At 43.6% G+C, this 22,068-nt stretch overlaps 1 protein-coding gene across 25 annotated transcripts in view; it reads left to right on the top strand.

Annotated features, from left to right (window-relative positions):
• Positions 1–22,068, top strand: part of C2CD5 (C2 calcium dependent domain containing 5) — a 1,731,257-nt gene that overhangs the window by 532,198 nt on the left and 1,176,991 nt on the right. For all 25 annotated transcript variants that reach the window (XM_044087723.1, XM_044087713.1, XM_044087716.1 and 22 more), the window contains exon 6: positions 16,336–16,534. In XM_044087723.1, coding sequence (XP_043943658.1) covers positions 16,336–16,534 — 199 coding nt within the window. The remainder of the gene's footprint in view (positions 1–16,335; positions 16,535–22,068) is intronic.

Below are 22,068 nucleotides of genomic sequence, written 5' to 3' on the forward strand. Positions count from 1 at the left end.
TAAATCTGTTTTTAGGAAAACAAATGTAGTTTTTTTGTCTTTCTTCATTCCTTCTGTCTGTCAACTATCAGCTCCTTTCTGGGCTGGTTTGTTCCCTTTCAGCTATGCAACTCTTGACCTAGAGCAGTTGCTATTTTAGACAGCTTACAGGGATGGTTCACATTTTTTTTTTTAATTTTCTTCCTGGTCCTACCTTGTGCACACTCGGTGAGACACCTGGGAGAAGAGTGTAATGGACTGTTAGCAGAAGGTGTCCTCTTGTTTCTGCAAGGGAAGTTCTATCCAAAAGACCTTGCTGTTCCCCTCAGGGCGCAAGCAGTTGTTCCTTTGATCTCCATGTATGAGAGTATATTACCCAGTTTGCCCCTGAGTGCACACCTATCCCCTCCCACTCCCTGTTAAAGGCGAGAAGGTCAAGCCTCTTCACTTCTTCCTCTCCCTGCATCACTACTGTGATGCTGGGGTCAGTATTTGACTCCCATTTGCTTGGGTCACAGTAAGGGCTCCATCCCTCTGTACCACTGGCACAGGCAGAGATGAATGAATTCCAATGATAATAGGAAATGGGACTGTAAGATGAGGAGGGGAACGTTGTAGAAAAAGGAAAAGATATAATGTGAGAAGTAGGGAAATGTTTAAGGAAAATTTATAAATGGGAAAAGGGATAAAGAGGAGAGGTGGTATGTAATGGAAGTAGGTGAGGAATTAAAAGAAGAGTTACAATATAAAGTAAATTTGGTTGAATGGGATAAGGCTGTAAGTAATGATAGACACAGTACCAGGTGAGAATGGAACTGATTATACTTTTATAAAGAAAGGGAAGAGGGAGAAATAAGGATGTATTAGAAGTATATAGTGAGTGGTTTGAGGAGGGACAGATAAATGAATATGCATTTGCAGGTTATTTAAATTATTGTAGAAAAAGACGAATAAGAAAAATAAAGAACTTGAGGCCAGTGCCTCTAGGAATTGAGGAGTATAAAATAATGAACATTATGCAAGGAAGGTTTGAAGAAGTGAATACAAAGTGGTAGAGGATGGTTGTATGGGATAAAAGGAAATAATATAGAAGAACCTTTGGTAATAATAAAGTGGTGAATGTGTATAAGAAGGAAGGATAGAGGGGATGGTGGTATGTATTGTAAAGAAATCTTATGATAGTGTAAGGTATGAAAGAATATGGGGGATATCAAAAACTTCTACAGTAGAGAGTCGATTATTCGAACATCGATAATCCAAAACGTCAGTTATCCAAACCAGCTTTCCAAAGTTTTTGGGTAGGAAAATCATAGTCTGAATATGTAAACATTATAAGTATTTGTTTGAGAATATGTTGTGAGCTTGTAGCCAGCTCGTGTGTGAAAAATATTCTTTATTATCCACTGGAATGGTCCCAATTAGTTCAGATAATCAACTCTCTACTGTATGTTTTTTAAGGCACTGTATGAGCATTCTTGGGGGGGGGGGGGAAAGCTTTTTGTAAATCGGAGAAATGTGGGAGGTTGGCATAATGGTTAAGGCATTTACCTTACAGTCACAAGGTGCAGTGTTTGATACTCATATGAGATAATTGGCTAGGCTTAAAATTACCTATTAGGGCAGTTAGCCTAGTACTGATCTAGGAATCTTTCAACCTATGAAGAAATAAAATAAAAATTTGTAAGGGTGTCAAACCCAGATATTTGACAGCAATCATGCTTGGTTTAATGATGAAATGAGTAGAAGAGAAAAAAATTAAAAATTAGTCCATTAGAAAAACGATTATTGTAGGCTTATTTTTATGCAATAAGAGGATCATGACAAAGTCCAGTACCAAAAGTTATATTGTACAACAAAGAGAAAAAAGGGTTTGATAAACCATTTTCGAGTTTTTTTTCTCTTTTTAACATATGTTTTCGGTTTTAGATAGTATGAGAACTAATATGGTGAGTAGTAAGAAAATAATGAAGTGTTAGAATCCATGACATTCTAAATATAGGGACAAAAAAGAGAGGAAAAAACATATGGATATAAACAAGAGTATTGTAGGAAAATAAGGGACTGGAACATGGATTAAGAGGTATTAAATAAAACAAAAGATGGTACAAGAGTATTATGAAATATATTACTGTACTGAGCCATAAAAAATATATGGTAGAAAATATTAAAAGGGAACGATTTAGAGATGTAATTGAAATGTGCATATTTTTGTGGAGACTGATGTCATGTAAACTGCCAGTTAAAAGAATGATGAAATATAGCCAATATAAGGTAAGAACATGAGCTGTATTTAACAAAGAAATAACTTTAGAGAATGCAAACAAATTTGATGAGTATTTTACAGAGAGATAGATGTATAGAAGTATGTAATAAAAAGCGGTAAATCATGGGAATATTGATCCCTTGCCCAACATTTCCTAGAATTTATAAACTCAAACGCCCTGGTTCAACTGGTCAACATTCCCACCAGAGGTGGCAACATATTGGACCTGGTCATTACCAACATGGGAGACCGCTTTTCCACACGGGAGTTCAACCCCTCGCTGGTTAGATCTGACCATAAACAAATCACTTTGGATATCCACATTCCATCCCCACCCCCGGACAAGGAAACCACCGTGAAAAACTTTTCAAAAACAAACTTCACTTTACTTAAGACCGAGGTGGAAAGTTTCAAAGCCCCCATGCTGAAGGATAACGCTGTCCAAGCTGCAAAATCCTTTACTAATGCATTCTATGGGCACCTACAAGAATGCATGGATTGTGCCATCCCAAGCAAAACCAAGACTCACTCCTCCAAGAAAAGGAAACCAGTCTGGTGGACTCCTGCCATAAACAAGCTATACAGTAGAAGGAGGAAACTAGTACAGAAAAGAGTAAAATCACAAGAAGGGAAGACATCCCTGATCAGTATGAGCAAGAAACTACGATCCCTCATAAAATCATCCAAGGTGGGCTTTGAAAGAAAAATTACCAAGGACTCCAAAGATAACCACAAGGCATTCATTAGCTATGTCAAGAATCTAAGTGGCAATGCTCAGATCTGCTTGGAGTTAGTGCAGAATGGCACAAAATACACTGAACCGCCCGATATCACCAACATCCTGGCAGACAGGTTCAGCGCAAACTTCACCCCCCTCTCACTCCCGAAAGGGCCCATAACCATACCAGAAGAATGTAGAGTCCCTGAAATCACAGACACTCAGGTTAAAACAGCCCTCTCCAATGCCAAAAACACAGCATCAATGGGACCGGATGGTGTCCCAGGCTGCGTCCTACCCAAGAAGACAAACTAACCCCTCACTTAAACACACTGTTCAAACTCAGCTTCTCCACAGGCTATGTACCCATAGAGTGGTGCACAGCAATGGTTATTCCGCTCCACAAAGTTGGAGCCAAAACAGACCCCGAGAACTATTGCCCTATAAGCCTGACTAGCTTGGTCTGCAAGGCTATGGAGTTCATCATCATGGAACTCATTAACAGAGACATTGGGAACCTCCAAACACTGGACCCTACCCAGTTCGGATTTGTTAAGGGCAGATCATGCCTCCTAAACCTGGTGGACTTCTTTGAGACAGTTACCAAGGCTATAGACAAGGGAAAGGTGGTACACACAGCCTACCTAGACCTCGCTAAGGCCTTCGACACCATTCCCCATTCTGGTATTATAGACAAGCTCACCAGCCTGAACATAAACCCCTACATCACAAGATGGGTTGCCAACTGGTTCACGGACAGAACCCACATGGTGAGAGTTGCGGGAGCTAGGTCCGACTCTAAACCAGTTACAAGTGGTGTTCCCCAGATGTTCTTCATCTCACATTGCTGCAGTCCTTACACTTGGGTAGTCCGCTGTCCTCGATCGGCCCGAATATCAAAGTATAAGGCTGACGTCGGTCAAGGCGCATTAGACTGACATCAGGACGTCAGGGTACAAATGCGCATGACCGACGTCATATCCTCAGTCTTTTTTGCCGCATGGTCCGATGCAGAAGCAGCGTTGCAAGTGCCGTTCGGCGTTCTGAAATTTTTCGAATTCAGAGTTTCAGACCGAGTCAAAGTTGGCTAAGTACCCCGTTGGGGAATATTTTACTTTTCTTGCCTCAGTGGTTTACCGGATGTCAGAAAAAGTGAATAACTGTATTTCTTGTGGGAAACAGATACCGCATAGAGATTATCATTCTTTGTGTATTCCTTGTTTGGGGCCTGAGCACGACGTTGTTGGGTGTCGCTTTTGTGCTAGGTTTAATAAGCGCACTATTAAGCGAAGGTTAGATTGTGCCAGGTTAGTCTTCGGGAAGCGGTGCAATTATAATATGCCGTCGGATGCTCCGACGCCCGCTTCTTCGAAGAAGCGCAAAGACAAAGCAGCTAAGCCCAGACAAGAAGAGCCGTCCATACCGGACGCCGGTTCTTTGGAGGTGTCGGTGGAACCGGGGGTTCCGCCGGAGGTTTCTCTGGAGTCCCAGGAGGAGACTTTGTTATTGCAGGATGTGGCCTCTCAGGTGGCAGGTCAGGCTGAAGGGGCTTCTCAGGTTACTGTACTCCCCTCCCTTCCTAGGGTGGTTAGGCCCTCTCCTTCTGTTTCCAAGGCTTCTCCCAGAGGCAGGCCAGGTTTTGCTTCTGTTGGTGTCACTCCTAGTTCTTCAGGATCTGTGCCCAAGAAGCACATGCTTAAAATGGCAGAAGATTTAATTACTTTAATTAGAGGTTCTTTGCCCCCTCCTGATAAGAGGCCTAGGGTGGAACCAGAGTTGGGGAGTTTTGAGCAGGCTTCGGATGTTTCAGAGTCTTCGGCTGAAGACTTGCAGGAGTATTCTCCTTATTCTGATTCTGATGTGGATGATTCTACTCCTCCTGCTTCTCCTCCAGAGGATTTTTCTTTTTCAGAGACTCTTCATTCCATGAGGGAACATTTTAAGTGGGAAGGACAGGACTTCTCTGATTCCAGGAAAAGGCTTAGGGAATTTTTGTTTTACCCCAGCATAGGCCTTTGGCTATACCTCCTGTTCTGGATGTTGTGGAAGATGTGTTTGCAGAGGCTGCTCTTAATCCTGATTCTTTGCCTCCTGCTCCTGTTAAACCGGATAGGTATTACAGGGTGCCTGAAGCTCAGAAATATCTTTTAAGAGTCCTAGGGCGGACCCAGAAACTGTTAGTCAAGGACCTAAGGGTGTCAAGGCTTCTGTTGTAAAAATCCGGTTCCTCCAGATAAAGAGGCCAGGGCTTTGGATAGATGGGGAAAGAAAGTCTATACTTCTTCCACCTTAGCTATGAGGGCTTTGAATTGCCAGTTTCACATGTTGAAATACCAAAACTATCTACTTTCTCAATTGAAGTCTAAGGTAGATGCTCTGGCGGAAGGTATTGAGTGTAAGGAATTACAGGATTTGGTACATGTTTCTGAACAGGTGGGTAAGCATTCTTTGCAATGTGGTTTTGATGCTGTACAGGCCTCGTCTAGGGTGGCTGCCACTGGGTCAGTTCTTCGCAGGCACGCCTGGCTGAGGGATCAGAATTTATCTGACCATGTTAAGACAAGGATTTTAGATGCTCCTTTACAGTCTGATGTGTTGTTTGGTTCACCTGTGGAGGCAGTCTTAAAGAAAATGGAAGACAAGGCTAAGTCTATGCAGACTGTTAAAGATTTTTTGCAGGTTCAGCCTCCGAAGTTTAGTAGGAATTGGCCTACCAAGGGGTGGGCGTATCCTTCTTATGATTCCCAGTCTAGGGGTAGATCTAGACGTGGTAGGGGCAGAGCTCAGGGCTCTTTCAGGCCTAGAACAGGGAGTTCACCTGCACAGTCTTCGGGTGAGGGCAGGGGTCAGTCCTTTCGTAAACAGGCCCAATGACCTACCTTTTCAGCTGCCAGAGCCTTCTCGTCTGGCAGCACCTTTGGGAGGAAGGTTGGCACTTTTCAAGGAAAATTGGAATTTAATTACCCAAGACAGATGGGTATTGGATATTATACACCAAGGTTACAGGTTTTATTTCCATACCTTGCCTCCTTTCAAAGGCATGCCAGACGTTCCTCCTCAACAAAGAATAGAGGCTCACAAACAAATTTCTCTGCTACTTCAAATAGGGGCCATACAGCCGGTCCCTCTGCCAGAAGTGGGCCTAGGATTTTATTCTCGCCTTTTCCTAGTACCAAAGAAGGGGAACACGTGGAGACCAATTTTGGATTTATCTATCCTCAACACTTATCTGGACATTCCCAAGTTCAAAATGTTGACGTTACAACAGCTTTTACCTCTGCTGGGCAAAGATCACTGGATGGTAACTCTGGATCTCAAGGAGGCTTACTTTCATGTTCCTATCAGACTAAGTTGCAGGAAGTATCTGCGTTTTCGGGCTGGGACTTCTCATTATCAGTTCTCTGCATTGCCCTTTGGCTTATCTACTGCGCCCAGAGTGTTTACGAAAGTTCTGGCTCCAGTGATAGCTTTCTTCAGGCTAAAAGGAATACAGATTTATCCTTATTTGGACGATTGCCTGATTCTGGCTCAAGAAAGGGATGAACTTCTTCATCATCTACAATATGTGATAGCAGTGCTAAGATGCCTGGGGTATTCTGTGAACGAAATAAAGTCCAGTTTAGTACCCTCTCAGGACATGTGCTTTCTGGGTGTAAGACTGAATACAGCATCCCAGATGGCCTTTTTGACCCCGGACAAACAAAAGAATCTTTCCCTTTGCTTCCATCAATTGTCTCTTCAGTCCAGGCTGACTGCAAAGACAGTCCTTCAAGCCTTGGGGTTCATGGCATCTTGTATTCTGGTGCTTCCCAATGCCAAACTGCATATGAGGAAGCTACAATGGTATCTCAAAAATGTATGGACACAGCACTGCCAGGATATGGACACTGTCATTCAGATAATACCTTGCATTCAAAAGGAATTTTTGTGGTGGGCTCAGGAATATCACCTAAACAAGGGACTCTCTGTGACCCGGCCAGAGGCGAGTCAGATTCTAACGACAGATGCCTCAGACAAAGCTTGGGGAGCTCATCTAAATGGAAAGTGGATACAAGACACGTGACCTGCCAGACTACAACATCTACATATCAACTTGAAGGAGATGTTAGCAGTCCAATTTGCATTAATAGCTTTCAAGGATTTACTTCTTCCAGGGCAGGTGTTGATTCTAACAGACAACACAACTGTCATGTGGTACATCAACAAGCAAGGGGGAACACATTCTTATCCTCTATGCAGGCAAGCAATGATTTTGTGGGAGACTGCTCTCAGTTTACAGCTACATCTTCAGGCAGGGTTTCTGCCGGGAGCACAGAACTCCTTAGCAGATGCGTTGAGCAGGCAATTATGGATCCCCACGAGTGGAAATTGGATCCTCATGTATTTCAGAAATTGACAGTGTCATGGGGAACTCCAGACATAGATCTGTTCGCTTCTCCACTAAACTACCAGCTGCCAAAGTTTTGCACAAAAGGTTTCATCCCACAGCCTGGAAAGTGGATGCTCTTTCTTTCAATTGGAGCAATCTTCATGTGTATGCCTTTCCACCTCTGCCTCTCCTCCCAAAGGTACTCCTAAAGGTCAGACAGGACAAGCCAAGGATGATTTTAATAGCTCCAGATTGGCCTCGACAGCATTGGTACCCTTTACTGAGAAGTCTGGTGGGAGCCTCCATGGCCTTTACCTTCGATTCCACACCTGCTGTCTCAGGAGAACAGTCATTTACTCAATGTCAAACTTCACTCTCTTCACCTAACAGCCTGGCATATTCTGTTTTGAACCCTGGAGGGTCTCGACTTCCACAGCAAGTTTTGAATGTTATTTTGGAAGCCAGAAGGCCTAGTACAAGGAAAGTGTACGCAGATAAATGGAAGAGATTTTTATTTTGGAGTGCAGCAAAGGAATTTGATGTTTCTGAGCCTAATTTAAGTGTGGCTCTTCAATATCTTACTGAGTTACTGGACAAAGGTTTGTCCTTCTCTTCTATTAAGGTTCATGCTGCAGCAATTTCGGCTCACTATGACTGTGACCCACCTTTGTTTTCTCATCCTTTGTTCAAGCAATTTCTTAGAGGGGCAAAGAATATAAGACCCCACGAGAGCTCCTACTCCTGCTTGGGATCTCAATTTTGTGTTGGAGAAACTCACTCTACAACCTTTTGAGCCTGCAGCTACTGCCGAGTTGAAATATTTATCATGGAAGACTGCTTTTTTGTTGGCCATTACCTCTGCAAGAAGGGTTTCTGAATTGCAGGCCCTTATGTCAGTTGAGCCTTTCTTGATTTTCCATAAGGATAGGGTATCTTTGCGTACTAATCCTTCCTTTATGCCTAAAGTGGTTTCTAGTGTGGCTTTAAACCAAACTATTCATTTGCCTACTTTTTATGCAAATCCTCAAAATAAAGGGGAAAAGATTTTGCACACTTTAGATGTACACAGGCAGTTGCGATATTATTTGAGCAGAACTAAAGGGTTCAGGCAGTCTCAGCAGTTATTTGTTTCTTTTGCTTTGAGTTCTCAGGGCAAGCCTGTGTCAAAACAAACTATTTCTAAGTGGATTGGGTTTTGCATTGCTTTCTGTTATTCCCATCATGGTAAGGAGATTCCAGCTGGGATTAGGCCTCATTCCACTAGGGCTACTGCCACTTGACAGCTTTTAAGGGGTGGCAACTAAGGATATTTTGGAGGCAGCTACTTGGAGTTCTGTGCATACTTTCTCTAAGCATTATCACCTTCCACTTTACTCTAAATCTAGGGCTGGTTTTGCCACTGCTATTTTACAGGGCATTTTGGCAGCTCCTGCTGCTTTATAGTTTTGCCATCCTCCCTTACCTCTGCTTTGGGATTCTACCCAAGTGTAAGGACTGCAGCAATGTGAGATGAAGAACATAGTACAGTTTTGTACCTACCATAAATGTAGATGTTCAAGATCCACATTGCTGCAGTCCAATACCCTCCCTCCTTCCCTCTGTAGTTAGAGGCGGTTGTGTGGGTTGGGTTGTAAATATTGTATTTATTGTATATATTGTACATATTATTAGTGCAAGGGTGGTTGGTTGGTTGTTTGCTGTCTTTTGGTTTTGACCTTTCTTTTGGGGTCTTCTGACATCTGGGGCAAGAAAAGACTGAGGATATGACGTCGGTCATGCGCATTTGTACCCTGACGTCCTGATGTCAGTCTAATGCGCCTTGACCGACGTCAGCCTTATACTTTGATATTCGGGCCGATCGAGGACAGCGGACTACCCAAGTGTAAGGACTGCAGCAATGTGGATCTTCGAACATCTACATTTATGGTAGGTACAAAACTGTACTTTCTAGGACTCCTCCTGTTCGGCATATACTTCTCAGAGGTACAGGCAAGCACAAGAGGACTATGGCTGACCAAGTTCACAGATGACTGCAAACTAGGGGCTATAATTGACTCTCCGGCTGACACAGACATCTTCCAAAAGGGTCTCACTGAGACGGATACCTGGTGTCAAAATCATGGCCTCAAGCTAAATGCCAAAAAGTGCGTAGTCATTCCCTTTGGAAAAAACAAAGTACCCACAAACTACCACATAGGTGGTAGTCCCCTAAATACGGAAGACGTAATAAGGGCTCTGGGGACCTAAGTAGATAGTAATCTCTCCTTTGATTATCACATTGCCAAAGTGGTTAGAAAATCCTTCTACGTGGCCCACCTAATCACAAAACGGTTTGCATCCAGATCAAAAGAGGTCATTGTGCCCCTCTACTCATCACTAATCAGACCCATTATAGAGTACAACGCCCCATTTGGGATGTACCTTACAAGACACCTGCAACAGCTGGAAAGACCACAGAAGTACCTCACCAAGAGGATCACTGGCCTCAAAACAGATGCCCTATGCAGCTCGACTGAAGAAACTCCAGCTGTACTCTGTTGCATACTGCCTACTCAGAGGTGATCTCTGCCTGACATACAATGCCATGTCCAACCCAGAATTGATGGACATGCTCCACCTAAAGAAAACCTTATCCCCCTCAAGCCACACGCTCTAGGGATCTAAACTTCACCACAACTATAACTAGGATGTGCTGGAGGGATAGATTCCTGTCCCAGAGACTTCCCATGCTTTGGAACAAGATTCCAATCTACATTAGGCAGAGCTCCCCGCTAACCCTCTTCAAAAGAAACCTTGACTAGTGGATGGGAAATAGAAAGTTTATCCCGGGGATCACTTCAGTGGCTCTGCTGGACAGGGAACTAATCTATGGGGGCGGCAAAAGCCAACACATTCTGGCTAGGCTTATAAATGCCTTTGGGCAGATAGCCTAATACCTACCTATGAACTAAAGTTTTGTTTGTGAATTAAATAATAGGGAGGTTGAAAATGGAAGAAGTAAGGGAAATTGTAAAAAAACATATATATTTTGAATGAAATGTAAATAGAGATGTGTAAAGTAAGAGCTATGGAATCTTTTATATCCATCTAAGCGTTTATTAACTGAGACCAGAGTTTCACATCTCATTTGAAGAACAGCACACAAAGGAGTACAGCACCTGCTGTATAACTACACTGTAATGTCAGCACTGAAGAATGAATCTAAGCATCTGGTATGGGACAAGAACCCACAGCCTCTTGATCTTCCAGCATCACAGTTGAAGTATGCTGTCTGTTGAACTGCTGATAAGCATAGCTGGTTCATCCAGCACTCCACCACCTCAGCTCTTCACCTACTGGAGTTAGATCTACAGCCCCCTTCCCCTCCCCCAGCTCTTCCATGAAGTGCAAACAAAAACAGATGTTCCTTCTACTGGCACACCAACCAGGTGGCGACATGCAAGACATAACTCCCTCCCTCCAGTCCCAGTCATTCAGGTCCCATTTCTGTGCTCTGCTCCCAGCTCTCCTTTAACTTAAAAAAAAGAAAGAATAAAAAATAAAAAAAAATGTAGTAAACATTTGCTACAGTTTATACCCTGCCTGCGCAAAGTGATATATTACTGATGTTTTAGTTAAAAAAATGTAGTAAACTGCTTGCTGTAACATAGAAAGCAATTGCTACAGTTTAGACCACGTACCTACCATTCTCATGTTTGACTGCAAATGCAGTGCCAGCTTTTAAAAGCTGGTATTGCATTAAAGACACACTGGATCGGGTGATCGGGCCCCTTTGCCCCCTCATCCCACCCTTGCTATGCTACGGCTGTTGATACTAATATTGGAAAGTAGTATAGGAAAATCTAGCTATGTTTTGATAACATTGTATTAATCTGAACAATAGGTACCCATCCAAGCATCCACCCACAACCCAGTCATGTATATTGTAAGATTCGAGTGAGTAGAAGGGCTTTGACTTGGCACCATTTTGAATTATGTTTTGTGTTATATGTGCCTCAGCCATGGCCTCATGTTTTAGTTTGCTATTCTTTATTTGTGCTGTATAGATTTTAGAGGTTTATACTGGAATAACAGTGGGAGGGCGATTATATCAACAAATGTGATTGCAATAGAGTTATGGCGTAAATATAGATTTCAGACACTAAAGTTAAGAGGTGAACTAGCCTTTTGAGTTTGGCTTGATAAAGTTAGCTGTTATAAACACTTAATCCAGATTGATAAAGTTGTATGTACGAGCAAGGTGATGTGCAGGTGGGTTCAGGAGATTGAGAGTTACAGCTGTTTCACAGGGATTATTTTAAGATTCTGGAAGGTATATGAAAATTGGAATCTGGGGTTCTTGGATTAGTTAGCTCCCTCTTTATTAAGAGGATGCATATGATTAGTTATTAGATGGGTAAATGTTTTATATAGCTAACATTTCTCATGTTAAGCTGACTTTACTCATTAGTGTATTCTGTAGTGGTTTTGGAAGTTCTGCTTCTGTACTTTAACTTGCAAAAATAAGTTGAGCTAAAGTGCGATTTAATATTCATAAAGTTTGAGTTAGCCTATACTGACTAGTCTAGCAAATGCTATTTCATTAAGGGAAGGCATGACTGGGTGAAAGGGATGGGGAAGGACAGCATGATGTTGCATAATGATTACATGATAGGCATAGTAATTGCTTGAAGCTGGAAATTGGAAGCTTTGTTGTACACAAAGATTAATAAATTACATTGTCATGAAGTGTTTTACATTTTCTGTTCTAATGCTGATAATTGATGACATACTTTTTTCATTCTGAAGTTTTCTTTACAGAATGTGCAGAAAATTACTGAGTTACTTGAATGTTAATACTTAATCTCAAAAATGATTGTTTTGTGTGTGTGTGTGGTCTCTAGGATGTTCATGGTTATGTTCAGAAGGGCTATGCTGAAGTTATTAATGCTCAGATTTTATTGTATGCCTGTTAGGATTAATGTTTTGATAGACAACTTTTACAAACCGCCAATGGTAAAATAATAAGGAAAGGCAAATGTATTTAACATTATTCATTAATTGCATGACAATCCAGGATAAATAAAAACTCCAGCAAGCACGCTACCCTGGACTGGATACTAGTCAGTAAGAGCCCCCAGTCATATATAACAGGCTGCTTATGAGATAGCCTCAGTGATCAATCCCCAACATTCCTACTCAAAAAATACCTATACCAAGCTAAACCTGTCATCTACCGTCAAATACGTAAAAAACTAAACTTTAACCCACTCACATTCATCTCATCCCTCAAACAATGTAACTGGCATCCTCTAAAGTACCTCAGTCTTGATGACACAGTTGAATTTTTTAATACTGCCTTCCTGAGCATCCTTAATTACCATGCCCCCATATGACTTTCCAAAACCAAAGCACAACCCACCCCATGGCTACAGAAAAAACACTATTTCAGAAATGAAAAATGGGGATAAAGCCTGAGAGCACTGGCGCAAAACCAAAACCCCCTCAACTGGACAGAAATTCCTAGAACTACGCAATAGAGTCAAAAAGCTAATAAAACAGGACAAATTCCAATGCTACCAGTCTGCCCTAGACTCCTCCCAACACAGCCTCAAACAATTCTGGTCCTCCATAAACTCCATCCTCCACCCAGGTAAAATCAGTACCCCTCCACCCAGGTAAAGTCAGTACCCCTCCTCCTAACATCCCTCACTCCTCAGAAAATATTGCTACCTCATTCAACACACACTTCGCACAAACCATACTATCACTAGCTAAACAACACAACCCCCCTCCCCTCCAACCCACACCTTCAACTAGTAATCTCCCCACTGCCTTCTCTTTTTCTCCTGTACCTACCTCCAACATAAAAAAACTCTTAATTAAACTTAAGCCCACCACATTAGCAGCAGACAACCTCCCAAGTGAATACCTGAAAATCGCAGCTGATGCTCTGACCTACCCAGTATCCATCTTGATTAACCAATCTCTGTCAGAAAGTTACGTTCCCACACTATGGAAAGTATCACATATAATTCCCCTCCACAAAGGCGGACCCTCCACAGAACTGACCAATTACCGCCCCATAGCTATTCTCTCTCCACTCTCCAAAATACTAGAGAGATGCATACACTCTCAGGTCTCAGACTACCTTCTTACTAACAACCTCCTTTCCAATACTCAGCATGGTTTCCGACCAAACCATAGCACCACGACTGCCTTACTCTCCTTTACTAACACTATCCTTCAGTATAAAAACAATGGCTATCTCTCCTCTGCTACTTTCCTAGACCTACCTAAAGCATTTGACATGGTCCCACACAAACAACTTATCTCTGTCATCAATAACCTATCCTTCTCACAATCAGTCACCAACTTGTTTCAGAGTTACCTGTCTGACCGCCAACAATCCGTTGTATGGCAGAATGACATATCTCCCCAACTACCTGTCTCCATAGGGGTTCCCCAAGGACCCATCCTTGGACCCCTACTCTTCTCTGTTTTCACCAATTATCTAGCCTCTGCCACCAAACATGGCACACTCATACAATACGCAGATGACTCAACCATCATATGCTCAGCCCAGTCCCTACACAAACTGCAAAAAGTCACACAGGAAGCCTTTTCCTCTGTTGAAACTTGGGTATCCGATGCCCAATTAATACTCAACCCAAACAAAACTGAACTACTCATCTTCCAACCCACCAAACATACTCAAAACAACTGTCACTTTAACATCACAGCAAAAGACAACACCACTATATACCCAACTGAACACACCAAATTGCTAGGAGTGGAAATAGACAATAAACTAAAATTTGACATTCACATGTCCATGACCATAAAAAAAAGTCCACAAAAAACTAGGAGTGCTATACAGAAATAAGCAACTTCTCACCAAAGCAGCAAAGATTTCAGTAGCAAATTCCCATCTTATCTCCACCCTACTTTATGCCTCTCCAATATATACCAACCTAAGGCAATGCGATCTAAACAAGCTAGAGACCTGCTACAACAAAATCGCCAAATTTGCCACAGGGGCATCCTACCATAGTCACCACTGTCTCTCACTTGCTGAACTGGGCTGGCTTGAACTCCCTCACCTCCTTCAGTGGTATCAACTCTCACTCGCCCACAAACTAGTAAGCCATCCACTAAATGTCCCATCCCACCAGAATCTTCTCCAACCCTATCGCACCACCAGACCACTAAGATCCAGCAACAAAAATCACTTGCAGATCACTAAAGCCAATAACTCTGCTGGTGAAGCACTATTCTCTTGCACCATAGCCAAATTATGGAACTCCCTCCCACCCACAATTACCTCCATACCATCATGCACCCACTTCAAAACTTTACTAAAAACACACCTAAAAACATGCTGGCTATGCCCTTGCAACTCCCACTCTAATATCACCCACCCCATCCAAACACTACCTTTCTTTCCACTCCACTAACTACCTTGATTATTGCAAGCTCAGATGCTCATAAGCCAGTACTTATTTTACAGCAAGAACTTCTTCATGTAACATTTGTTAATGCCTGTTATGTACTTCACAGATAAAGATTCTAGTTGTCTACTAATGTACTATGTTCTTCATCTGTAAATATGTTGTAAGTAATTGCTATGTAAATTGTTAATCGCTATGTAATCCAATGTAACTACTGTCTGTTTATTTTAACTGTGGAGCTTTTCTCCCCGGGCCTCCGCTGAAAATGGACCTACATCCAGTCGGACACTCCCGGTCAACAAATATAAATAAATAAATGACTCACATGATGCAATTGAAGAGCTGTGCTTTAAGTCAGATACAAGAAGTTTATTCTCTGTGTAACAGGAACACTGGGGAAATGTTAGAGCCAGTGTTGTTTACATTTTGAAAAATGGGTGCATGGTTAATCAATGTGTGTATGTTTTTATTCAATGCTTCCTTGGGGGCAGCAGCTACAGGTGTTGTGCTTAAAACTGAGCCCTAAACAAAAGATGTTAAACCTGAACTGCTTGATGCAGCTGTGTTTTCTAAGGCTGATTTTGTCAAGCCTATTGATGACCATCTGTCAATTACTTTAAGAAATGGAAAACCTAGAACTGCTGCTAAGCAGATTTTCTTTGGGTATTGTAATAATTTCTTACCGTTTTACAAGCAGCAGCAAGCCCCCAGAGAAGCTTGATTGGTTACATAACACTTACCACAACTACAAGTGTAGGGTGTGTCAATCGTTGGGGCAGATCCTGTCTCATTATCCCCACTAGATCTATAGGATTTCTTTTTTTTTTCTTCCAGGTAGTTTTCTTTAAGTTGCCTTATGTGAAGGGTTCTTCTCTTGCATTGTTTGGGAGAGAACTGAATAAGAGGGCCTGCCCCCTTTATAGGCACATTACTGAATGGTGATTGAGGACAAAAGGCAGACCCGGTATGAATTATTCAAGATTTATTTATTTTATTTATTTAACATTTGTTTACTGGGAAAGTCCGACTTGGAACAAAGCCAATTTTCAATGGAGGCCTGGGGAGAAATGCTCCAGATATGTCTTTGTAACGTGGGAGGAAACCGGAGTATCCAGAGAAAACCCACACAAACCCAGGGAGGGCATGCAGACTCTACACAGAAGGCACTCCAGCTGAGAATTTGAACCAGAGAACTTCTTGCTTTGAGGCGACAGTGCTAGCGCTGTACCATTGCGCCGTCCAAAAACAAAAAGATTTGTGGATTAAATCTCCCCTGAAATAAGGAGAACATTTCCACAAGCTGAGTAACCCTGCCGACTGAGACATCTTTGAAGATTTGGAGTTATGGTAAGTGATTTGGCACTAATTTTTTTTCTTCATTTTGTTACTAACTTTTTTTTCCCTCCACTTACCATAGGAACCTGAATGTTTGTGAATTGTTACTTTTGTGTTTTAATCACAAGTATCTTTAGGCGCATCATTAGTATGCAGTAATGTTTGTACATTTGTATTATTTTTTTTATTAAAATTTAATGAGGTTTCACTGTTTTTTTTCTCTTTCTCACACTTTTTTTAGGTGAACTGCAAAGGAAGATTGGATTGAAAGTTCTGGAAATGGGAGGAAATGCAGTGGTAGGCTACTTGCAATGCTTTGACTTGGAGGGCGAATCAGGGTTAGTGGTGCGTGCAATTGGAACTGCATGTACTCTAGATAAACTAAGTAGCACAACCTCCCTCCAGCCCGCATGTAATTCCCCATCAAAAGATACCAAAGAGTAAGTATTAAGATCTTGGCTTAAAAAGTTGTACAACTGCATGTACTATACTTGTATGCTAATTATTAGCATAAATTTGCAAGTTCACTATATTTGTGGGAATGCAAAAAATTACAGCAGTGTCATTGTTACTGTTTGTGCATGCAGGCTTCTTTTCCTAACATTTCTTGCTGAAGGACCCTCTCAGCCTCCTTTTGCCCTATGTTTTGCAAAAGCATGTGTTAATTTGCTCATTTTAGAGTTTCATTTTTAACAGTACGATTCACTTTTTTTTTAAAAGATTGCTTGCTTTATTAGTATTCTGACTGTTCACTGATCACTTGCTCTTGATCCTAAAGCAGGAGTAGCTAATGACCATTTGCACTCTTTTGGATGTTTTAATGTCATGTTTAAATGTGGTGCATGGATTAAAATTGGCAGAGTATAGCCACAGTGGTGCATGGATTGAAATAGGCAGAGTTATAGATACAGTCTTTGCATGCATTTTATTTGTCGATAATAAAAAAAAATTTAATAATACAAACAGAATTATTAGAAAGTAAACATTAACTATGACATTTTTATTGCATTGTTCTGCAAAATATAATGCTCTTTATAACTTCCCTTAAAAATCAATTAAGGTTGTGTTTCATAAAGGAAATTACAGGTTTAGTTCATACAAGAAGTCACAGAAAAAATGTTTGTAATCAGTCTAATAAGGCCATCGTCCATGTTTAAGATTTTACAAAATAATGTTTTCTGTTTTGCCTTAACTATATTGTCTAGGTGCTCTGTTCCACTGAGTCCTGTGATTTGTCCTAAGAGATGTGTATTCTGTTTAAACACTGTTCTGGATTGCTAAAATGTCTGTGTCCACATATTTGCTTAATGAATTGACTGTTACGGCTTCTGAATGATAGTTTAGTCTTCCTGTAGAGTTTAGCAATAAAATGTTAATGTGTTAATCTGAAGTAGTTTACTTCGTTTGGTCTTCAACCTGTGGGATACCGGATCTGTATCAGATCCGAGCCGGCAACTTTACTAGCATCTGCTCCAAGCTCCTCCCCTTACCCATAATACACCTCCATTATCTTCCAACCCCCAGATCTCGTTTGCCACAAATGGCGTGTGCATCGTGATCTCTAGAGCTTCAGGTTTTCAGTGGGTAAAAATTTTAAAATATCTCTTTTTTTTCTTTACAAATTTTTAGATGGTGATAGAGTAGGTTCCCCTTTCTCCTGCCCTCACTTGGTGCGTTGAGCTTTATAGTTTTAGAGTAGTTAGCTTAGTTAGAATAGTTGTGTGCATTTTTTGCTTCCCCTCCCCCCTGAGTGTGCTCTGTGTGTGAGTGGAGTGAGTGGGTGTTCTCAGCAAGAAAGAAATAACGTTTCCTTTTTTAGTTATTCTTTCTGCTGACATTATGGCTGACAAGCCTATTCTCAAAAGATGCACTGAGTGTGGCCATAAGTTATCCCCTGTGGATGGCCACACTGTGTGTGTTATGTGCTTGGGCGTGGCCCATCTGAGCACAGACTGCACTATGTGCACGGGGTTCAACCCACGCGCCATTTAAGACAGGAAGGACAAGTTGGCCCTGAAAGGCCTTCTTCCCCCTTCTGAGACTGTTGCCTCATCTTTGGCTTCAGTCACAGTGGCTGCTGTGGCCTCCTCTCCTTCTTCTCTTCCCCTGGCTTCTTCTTCCTCCCAGGCTGGGACTCAACCTCCTGGGCAAAAGCCTGTGGAAGCAGAGCAGAAAAGGTGCAGAGAGAAGGAGAGAGAGTCGAAGTTGAGGGAAAAGCGTAAGAGGTCTCCGGACCTCCCTTCACCAGTCAAAACTTTAAGGATCCATGACTCTTCTCGGCTCCGATCTCCAAGGTTCTCCCCAGAGCCGGAGGAGACACGCTCAGCTTCTAGGGCCTCTATGCCCTGACCCGCAAGGTCGGAGTCCATGGCCTCGTCGAGGTCCACCCGGTCTTTGTCTGAGGTCGATATGGATAAAATGATGAGGAGGTTCAGCTGTACTCAGATCCAGATGTGGGTCTTGCCAGCCCCCTCTCTCTCAGGAGGGGGGAGCTCACTTCCTTTTTTCCAGCCGATATCTCCTTCTCCGATCTTTCCATTGGGTTTGGAGTATTCAGGTCCGAGGATGGCTTTAGTCAGTGGGTCACTGATGGTACCTGCTTCCTCAACACCGACAGCTGCCTGGAGCGTGTCTGATCGACCAGCTCAGATCCGAGCCATTCTCGGAGCCCAAGCTTGGGTGTCGGATCCGAGGGCATGGAACTTTTTTCATCGGCTATGCCTTTGTTGGGCCAAGTTCCCTCCGGAGCTCCGTCAACTTCGGGCCCGGCTCCGATTCTCTCGGACCCGGGGAGACCGGCCTCCTTATTGGTTTCTCAGGAGGTTCACTCTCCTTCGGAGTTCGACATGGTAGAATGGGTTGTCTCCACTGGATCGAGACCCCTGACTGCCCCCTCGGACTTCACCCAGACCCTGTCGACTCTTTCTACGGTCCCCCATCATTTTACCTTGAGAGACAGCCCGTGCTCGAGGAGCCCCAGACCATTCCCCCTGAGGAACAAGTGGCTTGCGAGTTCCCACAGAAGAGGTGCCTCGCAAGCATACTTGCAAGAGGAGGCACTTGGACTCCCCCAAGTCCCTCACCAAGGATACTGACTTGGATGATGGAGTAGGTTCCCCTAAGTCAACTCCCGAGGATGTCTCCTTTGAAATCATGGAAATCCTACACCAACGGGGAGGTTGGTCTGCCCCCAAACATTCCTCTGACAAGTCCATGTTCCTGGATGCTTTTGGCTTGACCCCATCTACTTCCTGGGTGTCCCCGCCCGTGGATCCTTTGGCGGACCTGGTCACCTCACGGGCATGAAAGGAGCCGGACACCATGGAACCAGTTCCAAAAAGACCTGACAAGTTTTTGAGTCCCCCCACTGACAGGCCAGCATGGAACAAGGGCTCCCCCATAGATGCTATGGTGGTAGCAGCAGCCACAAAGAAGGAACTTGTCCAGGAGAGTTCCTCAGTTCATCCTCCTGACCGAGAGTCGCAGATGATGGACCCCCTAGGGAAGTGGGTTTACGCTTCAGCTACCTTTTCAGTTAGGGCACTGAACTACCTGGCCCATGTCACCAGACTCCAGCGCGACCTGGTAAAGGAGCTGGAGGAGTCTCCCCCCAAGTCCACGTTGCAGGAGGACAGGGTCTCGTTCTCCACGATGATGGCCACTTTGAATGCAGTCTCCAGCACGTCCATTCGACTCCTTTCACATGCTACTGAAGGAGTGGCTAGGACGGCTGGGTCTGGCATGTCCATGAGGCACAACGCCTGGCTCAGACTATGTCTATTTTTGGAACCTTTCAAGGCGTCCTTTGCCAGTGCCCCTTATGACGGCTCTACTCTCTTTGGTAAGACTGTCAAAGAGACATTAGTCTGGAATGAGAAGGACGGGAAGACACTCTGCCATTGGGATCCACTTCTCAAACCCTCAAAGGTCTTTTTCCTGGAACCAGAGAGGGCAAAAGAAGATGTGGTTCCGGAAGTCACAGTATTCCCTGGACACTCAGGGATCTTCTTCCCCCAGAGGCAGAGGGGGACAGAATGGATGCCGGTCTAGAGGCAGAGGGGGTCCGAGGAAGTTTGGGTCTCGAGAACCTTTCTCGGACAGACCTGGGAAGCAACTCTGAGGGGTGGCCCGACTGCTCTACTCTGGAGGCAGTTGGGGGACAATAGTCCTTGCACCTAGTGGTATGGGAGTCCATAACATTAGACCGCTGGGTGCTCCAGATCATATCCAGAGGATACTCTATCCCCTTTGTGGGTTCCCCCCAAATCTCTCAAACACCTCCCAGATGTGCCACCCACACAAAGGGAGGCAGCAGCACAGGAAATTTCCAAGCTGCTAGAAAAACAAGCCATCAAAACCGTCTCCACAGATCAGTCTGGATCGGGCTTCTACTCCAGGTTCTTTTTGGTACCAAAGAAAACTGAGGACTTAAGGCCCGTTCTGGACCTTTCTACCCTGAACCTGTCAGTTACCAAAGAGAACTTTGGGATGGTCACACTACAGTCCATCATGCCATACCTGCAAGAGAGTGACTGGATGTGCTCGTTAGACCTCCCGGATGCTTACTATCACATAAAGATGCACAGAAGTTCCAGAAGGTTCCCCCGCTTCCGGCTAGGAGTTAATCATTACCTATTTCGAGCCTTACCCTTTGGTCTTACCACAGCCCTCAGGGTGTTCACCAAAGTGATGGCAGTGGTAGCAGCTCACCTGAGGCTTCAGGAGAGTCAGGTCTGTTCGTACCTGGACGATTGACTCCTCACTGCTCCCACCAGGCTTCTACGCTCCCAAACCAGGGATTATTTCCTGATTCTTGCCCTGCATTTGGGGATCACAATCAACACATCCAAATCACTCCTAGATCCTGTACAGGTGATAGACTACATTGGCGCCAGGATAGATACTCTACAGTGCAAAATTTCCCTGACCTTGGAAAGAGTACAAAACTAGAGGATGCCTGTCTCCCTGATCTACCACTCTCATCTCCCAACAGCAGAATCGGTGTTGAGGGCTTTAGGCTCAATGGCGGCGACCATAACTCTTCTCCCGTGTGCCCGGTTACACATGAGAATTCTACAGTGGACTGTAGCTGTACAGTGGTCCCTGTTGGAACGGCCATTGGCATATCCAATTCAACTCAGTCAAGTCTGTCGGTCGTCCCACATATGGTGGATGTGTTCTCAGGACATTTTGGAGAGACGACCCTTTGTTCCAGTCCCGGCCCAAGCTACACTGACCATGGACGCCTTCCAGCTCGAGTAGGAGGGGGATATTGTTCTGGCAGGACAGTCCAAGGCCTTTGGTCCCCTGTAGAGACCAACTTGCACATAAATATCCCAGAGATGAAGGCGGTCCTTCTAGCATTGCAGGCCCTTCTTACCTTTCTTCCTCTGGGAACGATTGCAATTCTGTCAGACAACATGTCAGTGGTCTGGTATATCAACAAACAGGGAGGGAACAGATCTTACCCCCTTTGTTGCGAGGCCATGAGAGTGTGGGAATGGGCGATCTCCACTGGTTGCTTTCTCATCGCAAAGCACATTCCAGGACGGTCCAACATCCTAGCGGACAGGCTAAGTCAGACTATTCTGATGCCTTACGAGTGGTCTGTGAATCTTTCAGTAGCGGAACAGATCTTTTGTGAGTGGAGTCAACCTTGCTACGATCTCTTTCCATCTTCTTCCAACCCGAAGTGCAGCAAGTTTTTCACTCTGAACCCCCTCAACCAGGAAGGTTTATTGCAGCAAGTGGAAACGGTTTTCCTTTTGGACCTCTCAAAGGAGTTTAGACCTCTTCAAGGCTCCTATTTCTGCCATTTTTGATTTTCTAGCTGATATATTTCAACACGGAGCTAATTATTCTATGGTCAAGGTTCAGTTGGCTGCCATTTCTCATTTTCATGTGGGTGAGAATTCTGCCTCTTTAGCCTCCTCCAGACTGTGTAAAGACTTTATTAAAGGCATCTTTTTGTTAT

This window comes from Protopterus annectens, chromosome 11.part0 (assembly GCF_019279795.1).
Source record: "Protopterus annectens isolate FY-2018-M chromosome 11.part0, PAN1.0, whole genome shotgun sequence".
NCBI classification, from domain to species: domain Eukaryota; kingdom Metazoa; phylum Chordata; order Ceratodontiformes; family Protopteridae; genus Protopterus; species Protopterus annectens.